The sequence below is a fragment of the Hemitrygon akajei genome, chromosome 5 (assembly GCF_048418815.1).
Source record: "Hemitrygon akajei chromosome 5, sHemAka1.3, whole genome shotgun sequence".
Classification (NCBI taxonomy): domain Eukaryota; kingdom Metazoa; phylum Chordata; class Chondrichthyes; order Myliobatiformes; family Dasyatidae; genus Hemitrygon; species Hemitrygon akajei.
Genome location: NC_133128.1, coordinates 95,534,738 through 95,552,476, shown reverse-complemented (window position 1 = coordinate 95,552,476; position 17,739 = coordinate 95,534,738). Strand labels below are relative to the sequence as shown.

General features: G+C 48.7%; 2 protein-coding genes across 4 annotated transcripts in view; one reads left to right on the top strand and one right to left on the bottom strand.

Annotated features, from left to right (window-relative positions):
• Positions 1 to 5,230, top strand: part of adprhl1 (ADP-ribosylhydrolase like 1) — a 59,927-nt gene extending 54,697 nt beyond the window's left edge. For both annotated transcript variants that reach the window (XM_073046101.1, XM_073046102.1), the window contains exon 7: positions 339 to 5,230. In XM_073046101.1, coding sequence (XP_072902202.1) covers positions 339 to 502 — 164 coding nt within the window. In that variant the 3' untranslated portion in view covers positions 503 to 5,230. The remainder of the gene's footprint in view (positions 1 to 338) is intronic.
• A 1,162-nt stretch (positions 5,231 to 6,392) lies between these two features.
• Positions 6,393 to 17,739, bottom strand: part of LOC140728009 (pleckstrin homology-like domain family B member 1) — a 72,064-nt gene continuing 60,717 nt past the window's right edge. Inside the window, exons 7-8 of one of the 2 annotated variants that reach the window (XR_012098983.1) lie at positions 7,775 to 9,921; positions 6,393 to 7,728 (exon numbers count right to left, since the gene is read on the bottom strand). Coding sequence is in view for 1 of the 2 variants with exons in the window: in XM_073046100.1 (XP_072902201.1) it covers positions 9,781 to 9,921 (141 nt within the window). In the remaining variant the exon portion in view is untranslated. Of the gene's footprint in view, positions 9,922 to 17,739 lie in introns of both variants that reach the window. The other variant, XM_073046100.1, reaches the window with a different exon arrangement.

Sequence of the window (17,739 nt, the reverse complement as noted above, 5' to 3'; positions counted from 1 at the left end):
AGTTAATTGGCCGCTGTAAACTTACCATGTGTAACTGGGTGGTGGGAGAACCAGGGGGCAGTTGAAGGGATTGTGTGGGATCATTTTGGAGGGCTAAAGTGGAGTACAGAGTGGGACTGATGGTCTTGAGGTCCTGGAATCGGAATAGGTTCAATGTCTGGAGTCACAGTAAGGACAGTTCATATCATTGGCTCTTCTCAACCCCTCCCCCACCTGCCCTATCCCAAAACAGCCTCTCCACTGCAGAAGGCACGCATCAACTGTGAGTTGTATGCACAACGCCCACACAACAGGTTGAGAGCCAAAGTCCTAACCAACTTGTTACTTCATGCCAACAGGTCTGAGTGGAGCCACGGGCTCAATCGCTGGCTGTCTCTATGGCTTGCTCTTCGGAATGACGAACGTTCCCAAGGGACTGTACCAGAACCTGGAGTTTAGGGAGAAGCTGGAAGAAGTTGCAGCCAAATTGCACAAAGCAGCAAATGAGGGTGAAACAGTCTGACCAATCAAAGGGAATGGGGATAGGGGATCAGAAAAAGCGAGACATTTAAAAACTCTGCCATTACCACTTCTCTCAGTTGATTTCATGCTCCACCTTCATCATCTCCCTCCAAATTCCATCGTCTTTAGCCCTTTGACACCTCCACACATCAACTCCCAGCCTCTGTCACTATTCCCACTCTGCCCTCCCACATCAGTCTGTTGCCACTCTTCCTTAACTGGATCTACCCATCCCTTCCCTCCACTGCTCTATACTGGCTCTCTCCCCTCTATCTATCAGTGCGGATGAAGGGTCTCTCTCTATCTGATATCTGGACTATTCATTTCCCTTCACAGGTATTGCTTGATGCCCACATCTTGTGTGTTGCTCCAGATTCCAGTGCCTGCAATCTCTTGTATCAACGTTTAAAACAGGTTCTCAACCTGACCCCTTGGTTAATGATAAGGGTCCTTAGCATAAAAAACACTGGGAATCCCTGATTTAATATGTATATGATATAGAGTCATACAGAACAGATATAGACTCTGTGTTTGCTCACCATCAATCATGTTTTGATGGTCTAAAGGCAGTGTACAGAAACTGGTGTTCCTCCAACATCATGGTACCAGTCCGCTCCTCACTGACAAAGGCAGCATTGTCCAACACTGGGCAGACCATTTCCACCAGGATTGAACCTCAGTCTCTGGAACTGTGGCTCTACCAGCTGTGCCACACAATTTTAATTATTTCCAGAATCCTCCTTTCACTTACAAATCTGCTTTACTAATAATAAGTGCTACTTTAAATAGTAGAAACATACAATCGAGAAGCTGCAGTTTTAAGTGTGCCAGCTTACAATGTGAAGTGTACGGCTACCCACTGGGCTTTGCCGGAAGCTCAGCAGCTGTGACGTGCCGTCTGGAAACCCTGCTGCATGCTCACTGAAGTTGCAGCAAAGGCAAACCCTTTATAACATAACACCCATTACGTGCACTGTGTGGTGGCCTATACCATAACACTGACACTGCAGTGGCTGATTAAACTAACACTGCTTTATAGCTTCGCAATATTCCCCTTTTCAATACATAGTACGTACACTGTACACACCTAACAGCCAATTGTATTTTACAGTATAATGCTTGTATATGTCTGAACTAAACAACAGACATTATTCTGAAGCGACCATAAGACATAGAAGCAAATCAGGCCATTCAACCCCTCAAATCCCACTTGGAGTTCTGTGCTCAGTTCTGGTCACCTGACTACAGGAAGGATGTGGAAGCCATAGAAAGGGTGCAGAGGAGATTTACAAGGATGTTGCCTGGATTGGGGAGCATGCCTTATGAGAATAGGTTGAGTGAACTCGGCCTTTTCTCCTTGGAGTGACGAAGGATGAGGGGTGACCTGATAGAGGTGTCAAGATGATGAGAGGCATTGATCATTTGGATAGTCAGAGGCTTTCTCCCAGGGCTGATATGATTGCCATGGGTTTAAGGTGCTGGGGAGTAGGTACAGAGGAGATGTCAGGGGTAGTTTTTTAACAGAGTGGTGAGTGCATGGAATGGGCTGCCAGCAACGGTAGAGGAGACGGATATGATAGGGTCTTTTAACAGACTTTTAGATAGGTGCTGGAGCTTAGTAAAATAGAGGGCTATAGGTAACCCTAGTAATTTCTAAGATAGGGACATGTTCGGCACAACTTTGTGGGCCGAAGGGCCTGTATTGTGCTGTAGATTTTCCATGTTTCTATGAATCCATACCACAATCAGTCATGGCTGATATTTTATTTCTCTTTTTTAACCCCATTCTCTTGCATTCTTTTCTAACCCTCAAGCCCTTTATCACCCAAGAACCTTTGATGCCCTTACTAAACAGCAACCTATCAACCTCCGCTTTAAATATACGCAATGGCTTAGCCTCCACAGCCAAATGTGGCAATGAATTCAATAAATTCACCACCCTCAGGCTAAAGAAATTCCTACTTAGCCCTGTTCTATAAAGAGGCCATTGTATTATGAGACTGTGCCCTCCAGTCCTGGACACTCCCACTACTGGAAACATCCTCTGCATACTAACATCTTCTGTATTAAGTTTGGTATGATTCTACCTCATTCTAAACTCCAGCAAGTACAGACCCAGAGCCATCAAATGTTCCTTATTTAAAGCACAAAGTAAAATTTACTATCAGAGTACATACAGGTCAGCACATACAACCCTGAGATACTTTTTCCTGCGGGCATTCTCTGCAAATCTATAGAACAGTGACTGTAAACAGGATCAATGAAAGAGCAAGAGCACCCTGCAAATGCAAATATAAATAAATAGCAATAAATAATGAACATGAAATAACAAGAGTCCTTAAAGTGAGATCATTGGTTGTGGGAGCATCTCAATAGATGAGTGTTGTTATCCTCTTTTGTTTAAGAGCCTGATGGTTGAAGGTAGTAACTGCTCTTGAACCTGGTGGTGTGAGTCCTGAGACACTGGTACACTCTTCCTGGTGGTGTGAGTCCTGAGACACTGGTACACTCTGCCTGGTGGTGCGAGTCCTGAGACACTGGTACACTCTTCCTGGTGGTGCGAGTCCTGAGACACTGGTACACTCTTCCTGGTGGTGCGAGTCCTGAGACACTGGTACACTCTGCCTGGTGGTGCGAGTCCTGAGACACTGGTACACTCTTCCTGGTGGTGCGAGTCCTGAGACACTGGTACACTCTTCCTGGTGGTGCGAGTCCTGAGACACTGGTACACTCTGCCTGGTGGCTGCAGCAAGAGAAGAGCACGGCCTGGGTGGTGACAATCTTTGATGACGATGCTGCTTTTCTACGGCAATGTTTCATGTAGATGTGCTCAATGGTTGGGAGGGCTTTACTTGTGATGTACTGGGCCGAATCCACTACGTTTTGCAGGATTTTCCGCTCAAAGGCATTGGTGTTCCCGTACTAGACGACAATACAGCAAGTCAATACATTTTCCTGCACATATATATATAGAAGTTTGCCAAGGTTTTTGATGCAATGCAGCATCTCCGCAGACTCCTGAGGAAGTAGAGGTGCTGTCATGCTTTCTTTGCAATTATATGATGTGTCCATGAAAGATCCTCTGAGACAGTGACACCTAGGAATTTACAGTTACTGACCCTCTCCAGCCCTGATCACTGGCTCATGGATCTCTGGTTTCCCTCTCCTGAAGTCTACAATCAGTTCCGTGGTCTTGCTGACACTGAGTGAGAGATTGTTGTTATGACACCACACAGCCACATTTTCAGCCTCCCTCGTGAATGCTGATACATCATCACCTCAGATATGGCCCACAACAGTGGTGTCATCAGCGAACTTGTATATGGTGTTGGAGCTGTATTTAGCCACATGGTCATAGGTGTAAAGTGAATGGAGCAGGGCTCTAAGCACACAGCCCTGTGGTGCACCTGTGCTGATATTTTTCCCAGGATCCAATAGCACAACCCTTTTACTCCTCGAGTCATTCTCCTGAGCCTACACAGGACACTGTCCAATGCCAGCATATCGAATCTTACCTATGGGGCCTAACCCTGCTCACAATAGTCGGTGTGGTCTGACCAAAATCTCATAAAGCCTCATAAAGTTGCATTTGCCTTCCTTGCTACTGACTCAGCCTGCAAGTTAACCTTTAGACAACCCTGTACATGGACTCCCAAATCACTCTGCACCTCTGATTCCTGAATTTGCACACCATTAGGAAAATAATCTACACCTTTATTCCTTTTACCGAAGGGCATAACCTTACACTTCCCTATATTGTATTCTATCTGCCACATTTTGCCATTCTCCTAATCTGAACAAATCCTTCTGTAGACTCCCTGTTTCCTCACACTACCTTCCCCTCCACCTATCTTTGTAACATCTGTAAATTTAGCCTGAAAACCATCAATTCCGTCATGCAAATCAGTAACATGAGAAGTAGTGGACCTAACACTGACCCTTCCAGAAAGCCACTAGCCTCTAGAAGCCAGCCAGAACCGGCCCCCTTCTGTCCATGTTAGTATCTTTCCTGTGCTCTTACCTTGTAGCACCTTGTCAAAGGCCTTCCGAAAACACGGGTGAAAAAAACATGCTTCTTTGTCTATAATGCCTATTACTTCCACAAATAATTTTAACGGATTTATAAGGCAAGGTTTCCACTTATGGAAACCATGCTGACTGGCCTATTTTATCACGTGCCTCCAAGTACCCTGAAACCTTATCCTTAATAATTGAAACAACACACACAAAATGCTGGTGGAACACAGCAGGCCAGGCAGCATCTATAAGGAGAAGCACTGTCGACGTTTCGGGCCAAGACCCTTCATCAGGACTTAATAATTGACTCCAGCATTTTGTCAACCACTGAGATCAGGCTAATTGGCCTATAATTTCCTGTCTTTTACCTCCTTCCCTTCTTAAAGAATAGAGTATTTAAGATTTTGCAGTCTTCTAGAGTCCTTACAGAACCTAGTAGTTCTTGAACAATCATTACTAATGTCTCCACAGGTTTTTTAGCCATCTCTTTCAGAACCCTGGGGTGTAATCCATCTGGTCTGGGTGATTTAACTACCCTCAGACCTTTCAGCTTCCAAGTACCTTTTCCTCAAAAATAGTAACTACACTCACCTCTGCCCCCTGACACTCTGGCATGCTGCTGGTATCTTCCAAAGTGAAGACTGATGCAATTTAATTATTCAGTTCATCCTCAACACAAGAGATTCTGCTGATGCTGGAAATCTTGAGCAATAAACACAATATCTTCTTTGAACTCAACCGGTGCTGCTGAATTCCTTCAAGATTTTGTCTGTGTTATTCAATTTGTTTGCTATTTCCTTGTTCTCCACTACTGCCAGAGTGGACATTGGGGAGGCTACACCTGGAAAAATGTGTATGGCTTTAGTCATCCTGTCAAATTAATGTTACTAAGCTGGAAACTGTACAAAGAAGATTTTCAGGACCATTGCCAGGACTCAATCTACTGAGTTATTGGAAGAGATTGGACAGGCTAGCACTTTATCCCTTGGAACATCAGTGACTGAGGGGTGATTTTAGAGGAATATGTAATATAAGGGACATCTATATGGTGAATGCACTCACTTCCTTTTCAGGGGGGTAATCAAAAACTAGAGGGTATTGGTTTGAGGTGAGAGGCAAAAGATTTATAAGGAACCTGAGGACAGCAGAGGATGGTGTGTATATGGAATAAACTGCTAGAGGAAATGGTTGAAGCAAGTACATTAACAACATTTAAAAGACACTTGCATAAGTATATAGATGAAGTTTTAACAGGGTATGGTGAAAACATGGCTTAGATTGGCACCTTGGTTGTCATGGAGAAGTTGAGCTTAAGGGCCTGTTTCTGCACGTATGACATGGTAACCTTCAAAGCAACTAGGTTCTACTAGGATGGTGGGATAATCTAATAGAATGGATGGATAAGCAGAAAAGATTTAGGAACCGAGACTGTGATGGTTATCCAAGTAGTTTCAACCTGCTCTTTAAAGGCTGCTCAATTGATTCTACATTCAAAACTTACCCCCAAGAAGATAAGGAGGCAAGGAGAAGGGACGAACACAAGTGCAGGAGCAGGATTGTGTGGAACAGAGGAAAATATACAATCTACTTGATACGTAGAAGTCCCTCACCATGAGCACCTCACATCCAAGGGAACCCAACCATCTTTCAGTTTCCTTTCATTCACGTAGCAACACAGAGTAGACATACATTAAATATGTTGTATCCTCATTCGGGGGAAGTCTGGAAGTCTTTCCACATCAGCACAGAAGATCAAAGTGGACCTTCCTTAAGGGCAGTTAGGGTTGGACAACAAATAATAAACTCCCAATAATATAAATAAAAATAATGCAAAGTGTGAAAATATCTGAGTGGTTGAAGAATTCAGCTATTAAAACAGTAAGATTGTTGTATTTTATTCAAATTTATAGATTCCATGAAAGATACAACTATATAAAGACATTTAAAATAGGAAATAATCAAGAGTGTGCAAGGTACAAAATTCCATATATATTATAAAGTAATAGAGAATAAATAATGAGTTTAGATGCATGTACATAGGGTCGCTGTTAAAATGACTAAACTGGTAACAGCTGTTTATGATAAAATTAGTTAAAAGCTTTGTGATAAAATAAATTCTCTGACATTTGATTACAAATTTTGCCCATTATATAAGATAGATAGATAGATAGATAGATACTTTATTCATCCCCATGGGGAAATTCAACATTTTTTCCAATGTCCCATACACTTGTTGTAGCAAAACTAATTACATACAATACTTAACTCAGTAAAAATATGATATGCATCTAAATCACTCTCTCAAAAAGCATTAATAATAGCTTTTAAAAAGTTCTTAAGTAGTTTACTTAAATACATTGAGTCCTAACCCCGGCACTTTAACATATCTTACTCCTGGCGGTAGAATTGTAAAGCCTAATGGCATTGGGGAGTATTGACCTCTTCATCCTGTCTGAGGAGCATTGCATCGATAGCAACCTGTCGCTGAAACTGCTTCTCTGTCTCTGGATGGTGCTATGTAGAGGATGTTCAGAGTTATCCATAATTGACCGTAACCTACTCAGCGCCCTTCGCTCAGCTACCGATGTTATACTCTCCAGTACTTTGCATCAGGCAAAGTAAGATTTCCCAGCTTAACTGCTTTCAACTCCATTTAGATAACTTGCATTCATCAAGCCCTGAGATCAGTGACACCAACTGATCCTCATTGGCCTCTCCCCAAAGGATAGTAAAGGGCAGAAAGGGACAAAGCCAAGGAACTTCCATTCAATGGGCATCATGGGTGGTGGGTGGGAGGGAGCCTTAATAAGGAAGATGAATGGACTGGGATCAGAAAGTTTTACATGTGTCTTTTCATGGAATATGGAAGTTGGCATTAGTTGCCCACACACTGGATTTTAGTTATATTCCTAGTATTAAATACTTCCTCCATATACTTAATAAAAAGCCACCAAATAAAGTTTAAATTAGGCCATCCCAGCTCTAAGAAATTGTTGCTGATCCTTTGAGCTAAGGGGAAAGCTGAATTCTGCAATGCTTTCTGTTGCTGGGGCGGTAAGTAGACTGCTGGTGACAAGGTGAATAAGGAGAGAGGGTTCCACAGCTCGGGATGTAGACCTGTCTGATATGAAGGAGAGAGGGTTCCACAGCTCGGGATGTAAACCGGAGTCTGATGTGAAGGAGAGAGGTTCCACAGCTCGGGATGTAGACCTGTCTGATGTGAAGGAGAGAGGGTTCCACAGCTCGGGATGTAGACCGGAGTCTGATGTGAAGGAGAGGGTTCCACAGCTCGGGATGTAGACCGGAGTCTGATGTGAAGGAGAGAGGGTTCCACAGCTCGGGATGTAGACCGGAGTCTGATGAGCTGTCGGTTGTAAAGGTACAGGCCACATGTTGCTCGTACTTCATTATCCCACTGGAGAATAAAGCATCAACACTCGGTAGAGGCAGCAGTGATTCCTGAATGTAGCATCAATTGACAACATCAACCAAAACCTCTGACTTTTTCCACAGCTCTGAATTCTGGAAATGTCTGTTTAGTTTAAGATATGAACTATAACTGCAGGATACAATGAAGTCAGTGACTATACTCCTCTGGCTTCAGGCAGATTACAATTTTTTTTTGGCTCTGAGAGGGGTGAACAAGCAGATTTCAGAAAGTGCAATGCGACATGCTGACATTTTGCCATCAGTTACACATTTCTGTCAGTCTGATTGCAATAACAAAGGTATCTGTTGGAGGTGAAGCAGCCATTCCTTTGGAAAACTCTGCATATTAGTAGAGTGCAATATTAATGTAAAACTACAGAGGCTGCCCACAAGGTGCCAGAGTCACTGTTGGCAAGATTATACCTGCTACCTGATCTTTAGTTTTAATAATACTAATATCATTTAAAAACAGGCTGTTTAAATAAAAATAACAATTAAACTTTAAAAGATAAAGAAACAAAAATAAGAGTTCTCTTGCTGGACAAATCACCAATGCCATGTCAGTCCAGATCCTGGGCTGTTTCACAGACAGGGGATGGGTCCCCTGGTTGCCTTAGCTGTGGCAGAGAGCTGATCTGCTGACGTTGGCACCTGGGAGACCGCAGAGAAAGCCCCGACTACAGAAACATCTGCACTGTGTAATATGTGGTCCTGAAGAGTATGGTTTCAAAATGTGCAAGGCTACTTTCTCTGACCATTTTTAAACAAGTTTTCCATCTCTACTGATTGCTGGTTCACCACATAAGGAGGACACATATGGCTGAGGTAAAACAGCCTGAGCAAGTTACAAATACTGAGGCAGAGCTGCATAATCGCAGGTTTTCACTGGGCTTGCACACTCACACTCATCTGGGGGTGTACGCAGGAACAGTCTCTCTCACACACACACACTCACACACACACACACACACACACACACACACTCACACACACACACACACTCACACACTCACTCACACACACACACACACACTCACTCACACACACACACACTCACACACACACTCACACACACACACACACACACTCACACACACACACACACACTCACACACACTCACACACTCACTCACACACACACACACACACACACTCACACACACACACACACACGTACACACACACACACACTCACACACACACACACACACACGTACACACACACACACTCACTCACACACACACACACACACACACACACACTCACTCACTCACTCACTCACTCACTCACTCACTCACTCACTCACTCTCCCTCTCCCTCTCCCTTGCTCTCTCTAAAGCAGTACAGCTACAACACCCTCACAAGGACTACTGCATATTAGGGCACATATTCCAAAGTCAGAGCAGGGACACGAGAGGACGTTCTATCCAGGCTGAAAATTGCACCACGCATGAAGGTATTCATGCCAACCAGAGACACAGCCGTGCACTTTGACATGGCTGTCACATGTACTTTGAGCAATACACACACACCCACCCTCCCCATAAACTGGGCTTCATTCACTCATCTCATGTAACCAGACACCAAGGCATATTCCTTAACCCGGGTACTTCTCAGTCACAAAGGCTCTCTTCCTTTCACAACATCCAAAGCAAACCTTGCTCCAATTTAAGCAAGTTAATACTGTAATACTTTAACCTGTGTACGATTGTCACACGTTTGAGATAACATAGAAAGATCTCCAGCAGTGATCTGTAGCAAAGAGTCTTGTTTCATAAATAATTCAAAACACTTTGCATGAAGAATAAGGTTATAAAGACAGGAAGCCTCCTCTAGAGCTGGAACTGGGTGTAACCTTCAGCCCCTGTCACTATGACATCCATCCAGATCCTCATGGTCTCAGCAGATGGTGCCACCATGTAGAAGATTCTGTCCCGGGTCTTGACGCTGAAGGTAAGCAAAGGTTTGGGGCTCTAGAGAAAGAGAAAGACAGGACATGTGTAAGAGTGGTGAACACTCAGTAGGGATTCCACTCTACACCACCTCTACCAAGGATTGGTCTGGTGTCTGTACTACTGTGACTCAGGATCCTGAGCCCTGCTATCACCTGCGAACACAGCTCTGGATTAAAGTGGGGTTTCTAAACCAGAGACCAGCATGAAATTAAACCAAGGACTTCTAAAGCAAAACTGGGTAGATAGGGTGAGCTGCATGCTAACTGACTACGTAGAATGAAGCAAAGAAATGTAGTCTGGTCACATCATTTGCACAGCTGAAGCTCAGTGCAGGATAGAAACCGCAGCCCAGCCAAAAGAGAGAGTGCAGTACAAGAATGGAACTGTAGCGAGCTGCCAATCTTGTTAATGGGGCAGCCACTCCTCTTTCAACCACTGTCCCGACTGACTGAACAGTTTGCAGCCCATGGTCTGGTTCATCGTCACCTGTACAAGTATACACAGGGAATCAGTACAACGAACAGCTTACCTGTATCACATCATACACACACAGCAGTCACAAGAAAAGCATAAATTACACATCAATAAGAAACAATTTCTGAAAAGAAAGGAAGCATTTAGAAGAAAAAATACAGACTATTACAGTACAAATTGATCAAACTGCTCACAGTATTGGACAGGCGATTCTGTGGATGCAGGAAAGAAGTCCGGATGGTAGTTTGTCTCCCAGGTACCAGGGTCTGGGATGTTCCTGATCGCGTCCACAATATCTCGAAGTGGGATGGAGAAAAACGAGAGGTCGTGGCACATATTGGTACCAATGACATAGGCAGGAAAAGGGAAGAGGTCCTGAAAACAGACTACAGGGAGTTAGGAAGGAAGTTGAGAAGCAGGACCTCAAAGGTAGTAATCGTGGGATTACTGCCTGTGCACGCGACTGTGAGTATAGGAATAGAATGAGGTAGATGATAAATGCGAGGCTGACGGATTGAGCAGGAGGCAGGGATTCAGATTTCTCGATCATTGGGACCTCTTCTGGGGCAGATATGACCTGTACAAAAAGGACGGGTTGCACTTGAATCTGAGAGGGACCAATATCCTGGCAGGGAGGTTTGCTAAGGCTACTGGGGAGAGTTTAAACTAGAATTCCTGGGGGGTGGGAACCGAACTGAAGAGACTGGGGAAGAGGAGGTTGGCTGACAAATAGAGAAAGCTTGGAGACAGTGCGAAAGGGAGGATATACAGGTGATAGAGAAGGGACGCACTCAGACCGATGCTTTGAGATGTCTATTTTAATATGAGGAGTGTTGTCAACAAAGCAGATGAGCATAGAGCGGGGATCAGTACTGATGGTGTGGGACATGGGTAAAGTGACTGGTCGTGTTGGACATGGGTAAAGTGACTGGACGTGTGGGACATGGGTAAAGTGACTGGTGGAGTGGGACATGGGGAAGTGACTGGACGTGTGGGACACGGGGGAGTGACTGGTGGTGTGGGACACGGGGGAAGTGACTGGTGGTGTGGGACATGGGGAAGTGACTGGACGTGTGGGACACGGGGAAGTGACTGGTGGTGTGGGACAGGGGGGAAGTGACTGGTGGTGTGGGACATTGGGGAAGTGACTGGTGGTGTGGGACACGGGGGAAGTGACTGGTGGTGGAGAACATGGGGAAGTGACTGGACGAGTGGGACAGGGGGGAAGTGACTGGTGGTGGAGGACATTGAGGAAGTGACTGGTGGTGTGGGACATGGGGGAAGTGACTGGTGGAGTGGGACACGGGGAAGTGACTGGTGGTGTGGGACAGGGGGGAAGTGACTGGTGGAGTGGGACACGGGGAAGTGACTGGTGGTGTGGGACGGGGGAAGTGACTGGTGGTGGAGGACATTGGGGAAGTGACTGGTGGTGTGGGACACGGGGGAAGTGACTGGTGGAGTGGGACAGGGGGGGAAGTGACTGGTGGTGTGGGACACGGGGGAAGTGACTGGTGGTGTGGGACAGGGGGGAAGTGACTGGTGGAGTGGGACATGGGGGAAGTGACTGGTGGAGTGGGACAGGGGGGAAGTGACTGGTGGTGTGGGACATTGGGGAAGTGACTGATGGTGTGGGACACGGGGGAAGTGACTGGTGGTGTGGGACAGGGGGGAAGTGACTGGTGGAGTGGGACATGGGGAAGTGACTGGTGGTGTTGGACATGGGGGAAGTGACTGGTGGAGTGGGACATGGGGAAGTGACTGGTGGTGTTGGACATGGGGAAGTGACTGGTGGTGTGGGACAGGGGGGAAGTGACTGGTGGTGTGGGACACGGGGAAGTGACTGGTGGTGTGGGACACGGGGGAAGTGACTGGTGGTGTGGGACATGGGGGAAGTGACTGGTGGTGTGGGACACGGGGAAGTGACTGGTGGTGTGGGACATGGGGGAAGTGACTGGACGTGTGGGACACGGGGAAGTGACTGGTGGTGTGGGACACGGGGGAAGTGACTGTTGGTGTGGGACATGGGGAAGTGACTGGTGGAGTGGGACATGGGGGAAGTGACTGGTGGTGTGGGACACGGGGAAGTGACTGGTGGTGTGGGACATGGGGGAAGTGACTGGACGTGTGGGACACGGGGAAGTGACTGGTGGTGTGGGACACGGGGGAAGTGACTGGTGGTGTGGGACAGGGGGGGAAGTGACTGGTGGTGTGGGACACGGGGGAAGTGACTGGTGGTGTGGGACAGGGGGGAAAGTGACTGGTGGTGTGGGACACGGGGGAAGTGACTGGAGGAGTGGGACACGGGGAAGTGACTGGTGGTGTGGGACATTGGGGAAGTGACTGGTGGAGTGGGACAGGGGGGGAAGTGACTGGTGGTGTGGGACACGGGGGAAGTGACTGGTGGTGTGGGACAGGGGGGAAAGTGACTGGTGGTGTGGGACACGGGGGAAGTGACTGGTGGTGTGGGACATTGGGGAAGTGACTGGTGGAGTGGGACATGGGGAAGTGACTGTTGGTGTTGGACATGGGGAAGTGACTGTTGGTGTGGGACATGGGGAAGTGACTGGTGGTGTGGGACAGGGGGGAAGTGACTGGTGGAGTGGGACACGGGGGAAGTGACTGGTGGAGTGGGACATGGGGAAGTGACTGGTGGAGTGGGACATGGGGGAAGTGACTGGTGGGGTGGGACACGGGGGAAGTGACTGGTGGTGTGGGACACGGGGAAGTGACTGTTGGTGTGGGACACGGGGGAAGTGACTGGTGGTGTGGGACAGGGGGGAAGTGACTGGTGGTGTGGGACATGGGGAAGTGACTGGACGTGTGGGATACGGGGGAAGTGACTGGTGGTGTGGGACATGGGGAAGTGACTGGAGGAGTGGGACACGGGGAAGTGACTGGTGGTGTGGGACATTGGGGAAGTGACTGGTGGAGTGGGACAGGGGGGGAAGTGACTGGTGGTGTGGGACACGGGGGAAGTGACTGGTGGTGTGGGACAGGGGGGAAAGTGACTGGTGGTGTGGGACACGGGGGAAGTGACTGGTGGTGTGGGACATTGGGGAAGTGACTGGTGGAGTGGGACATGGGGAAGTGACTGTTGGTGTTGGACATGGGGAAGTGACTGTTGGTGTGGGACATGGGGAAGTGACTGGTGGTGTGGGACACGGGGGAAGTGACTGGTGGAGTGGGACATGGGGAAGTGACTGGTGGAGTGGGACATGGGGGAAGTGACTGGTGGTGTGGGACACGGGGGAAGTGACTGGTGGGGTGGGACACGGGGGAAGTGACTGGTGGTGTGGGACACGGGGAAGTGACTGTTGGTGTGGGACACGGGGGAAGTGACTGGTGGTGTGGGACAGGGGGGAAGTGACTGGTGGTGTGGGACATGGGGAAGTGACTGGACGTGTGGGATACGGGGGAAGTGACTGTTGGTGTGGGACATGGGGGAAGTGACTGGTGGTGTGGGACACGGGGGAAGTGACTGGTGGAGTGGGACATGGGGGAAGTGACTGGTGGTGTTGGACATGGGGGAAGTGACTGGTGGTGTGGGACAGGGGGGAAGTGACTGGTGGTGTGGGACATTGGGCAAGTGACTGGTGGAGTGGGACAGGGGGGGAAGTGACTGGTGGTGTGGGACACGGGGGAAGTGACTGGTGGTGTGGGACATTGGGGAAGTGACTGGTGGAGTGGGACATGGGGAAGTGACTGTTGGTGTTGGACATGGGGAAGTGACTGTTGGTGTGGGACAGGGGGGAAGTGACTGGTGGTGTGGGACATGGGGAAGTGACTGGACGTGTGGGATACGGGGGAAGTGACTGTTGGTGTGGGACATGGGGGAAGTGACTGGTGGTGTGGGACATGGGGGAAGTGACTGGTGGTGTGGGACACGGGGGAAGTGACTGGTGGAGTGGGACATGGGGGAAGTGACTGGTGGTGTTGGACATGGGGGAAGTGACTGGTGGTGTGGGACAGGGGGGAAGTGACTGGTGGTGTGGGACATTGGGGAAGTGACTGGTGGTGGAGGACATGGGGGAAGTGACTGGTGGTGGAGGACATGGGGGAAGTGACTGGTGGAGTGGGACATGGGGGAAGTGACTGGTGGTGTGGGACACGGGGGAAGTGACTGGTGGTGTGGGACAGGGGGGAAGTGACTGGTGGTGTGGGACACGGGGGAAGTGACTGGTGGGGTGGGACACGGGGGAAGTGACTGGTGGTGGAGGACATGGGGAAGTGACTGGTGGTGTTGGACATGGGGGAAGTGACTGGACGTGTGGGACATGGGGGAAGTGACTGGTGGTGTGGGACATGGGGAAGTGACTGGACGTGTGGGACATGGGGGAAGTGACTGGTGGTTGAGGACATGGGGGAAGTGACTGAACATGTGGGACACGGGGGAAGTGACTGGACGTGTGGGACATGGGGGAAGTGACTGGTGGAGTGGGACACGGGGGAAGTGACTGGTGGAGTGGGACACGGGGGGAAGTGACTGGTGGAGTGGGACATGGGGGAGGGCACTGGTGGTGTGGGACATGAGGGAGTGACTGGTGTTGTGGGACATGACTGTTTGACATGTATTAGATATGAGAGTGAACTGCAGCCAACTCTGCAACATGAGTGGAGTATTCTAGTAATCTGGCACTCTCAGAGCTCAGCACCGGTGACAGTAACTCCATATGGAACCTAACAAGTTTCTCGGCCATTATATTGTAATCTGTTCTGGCATTCAGAGAAATCCGGTCAGTAAGGTCCCCACCATGTAGGCCCTGCTCTCTTTTTGACAGTGGAACAGCTCAAAGTTCAGCAAAAGCCCCCTCCTCACTGCCATCAGGTTCCTGATCTGACCTGAAACCCTAATACCACCTCAGTTCATACTTCTCTCTTCTTGCACCCATGTTTTTATGTCCATTTTTGTTTATTTTGTCATGTAGGTTATGTATAATTTCTGTTAACTTAAACTTGTTTAATTTATAAGGACGAGAAAGTCTGTAGATGCTGGAAACCCAAGCAACACCCACAAAATGCTGGAGGAACTCAGCAGGCCAGGCAGCATCTGTGGAAAGGAGTAAACAGTCCATATGTTGGGCTGAGACCCTTCTTCAAGACTGAGGATTTGAATTTGTTCATATTGTACTCTGTTGCTGCAAAAGAAAAACTAATTTTTGTGACATTTCTACCTTGTGTATGTATTGCCACGACAATAACCATGAACTTGAACTTCATTCGCATTCACCCAAATTTCCCTGTAACCTATTTTCCATTAACATCCACTGATCCTCCCAGCACGCACCTACTCTGGGGTCCATTTACAGCAGCTGGTTAACCAAGCAAGCATCTTTGGGATGTGGGAAGAATCTGGGGAAGCCAGAGGAAGCCCACAGAGACATGGGGAGAAGATGCAAGCTCACAGAGACAGCACTTGAGGTCACAATGAAACCAGGGTTTCTGGAACTGTGGGGAATCAGCTCTGTCTGCAATCCGACTCTATCCAGCTTTCCATTAGAGTCATGTTCAATCTGTGTCAACAACCAAGCCTTTGTCGAGGCTGCTGTAGCACACACATCTGTCAATTATTGGCCAAGATCTCAGGTAAATATACTTCGCAGTGAGATATACTAAATCAACATCACAACGCACTGTAACAGCTACAGTAATCCAGTAATACTCATAAATAAATGTTTAGAGAACATTTGGACAAGTTCATGCATGGGAAACATCTCGAGGGACAGAGGTCAAACACAGATAATTAAGACTGCTTTATGTAGGCGCCTTGATCAGCAGAGACAAGATGGGTTGAAGATCCTCCTGCCAATTTGTAATACCTAGTGACTCTGCTTTCCATCTTGGATCCAAACACATAGAAGTGTGAGTGAGTACTGAGAGCTCACACCCCTTACCAAGTCTATCTCAGCCCATCCCACCTCCAGGGTCCATTCATTTGCAAATCACGGGTCCACTGTTACACTGTATATGATATATCAGCCCTCAAAATTCATCACCACTCCATGAACTAGATTAAAATGGCCTTGCCTCTGTCACTCTTATAGGTAATGGCACCGACTTCTATACTCTGCCCCATCATCCTTCACTCTACGCCCTGCCCCATCATCCTTCACTCTACGTCCTGCCCCATCATCCTTCACTCTATACTCTGCCCCATCATCCTTCACTCTACGCTCTGCACCATCATCCTTCACTCTACGCCCTGCCCCATCATCCTTCACTCTACGTCCTGCCCCATCATCCTTCACTCTATACTCTGCCCCATCATCCTTCGCTCTGCACCCTGCCTCATCACCTTTCGCTCTGCACCCTGCCCCATCACCCTTCGTTCTACACCCTGCCCCATCATCCTTCGTTCTGCACCCTGCCCCATGCCCCATCATCCTTCGCTCTGCACCCTGCCCCATCATCCTTCGCTCTGCACCCTGCCCCATCATCCTTCGTTCTACACCCTGCCCCATCATCCTTCGTTCTACACCCTGCCCCATCACCCTTCGCTCTGCACCCTGCCCCATCATCCTTCGCTCTGCACCCTGCCCCATCATCCTTCGTTCTACACCCTGCCCCATCATCCTTCGTTCTACACCATGCCCCATCATCCTTCGTTCTGCACCCTGCCCCATCATCCTTCGTTCTACACCCTGCCCCATCACCCTTCGCTCTGCACCCTGCCCCATCACCCTTCGCTCTGCACCCTGCCCCATCATCCTTCGTTCTACACCCTGCCCCATCACCCTTCGTTCTGCACCCTGCCCCATCATCCTTCGTTCTGCACCCTGCCCCATCATCCTTCGTTCTACACCCTGCCCCATCACCCTTCGCTCTGCACCCTGCCCCATCACCCTTCGCTCTGCACCCTGCCCCATCATCCTTCGTTCTACACCCTGCCCCATCACCCTTCGTTCTGCACCCTGCCCCATCACCCTTCGCTCTGCACCCTGCCCCATCATCCTTCGTTCTGCACCCTGCCCCATCACCCTTCGCTCTGCACCCTGCCCCATCACCCTTCGCTCTGCACCCTGCCCCATCACCCTTCGCTCTGCACCCTGCCCCATCATCCTTCGTTCTACACCCTGCCCCATCACCCTTCGTTCTGCACCCTGCCCCATCACCCTTCGCTCTGCACCCTGCCCCATCATCCTTCGTTCTACACCCTGCCCCATCACCCTTCGCTCTGCACCCTGCCCCATCACCCTTCGCTCTGCACCCTGCCCCATCATCCTTCGTTCTACACCCTGCCCCATCACCCTTCGTTCTACACCCTGCCCCATCAACCTTCGTTCTGCACCCTGCCCCATCATCCTTCGTTCTGCACCCTGCCCCATCACCCTTCGCTCTGCACCCTGCCCCGTCATCCTTTGTTCT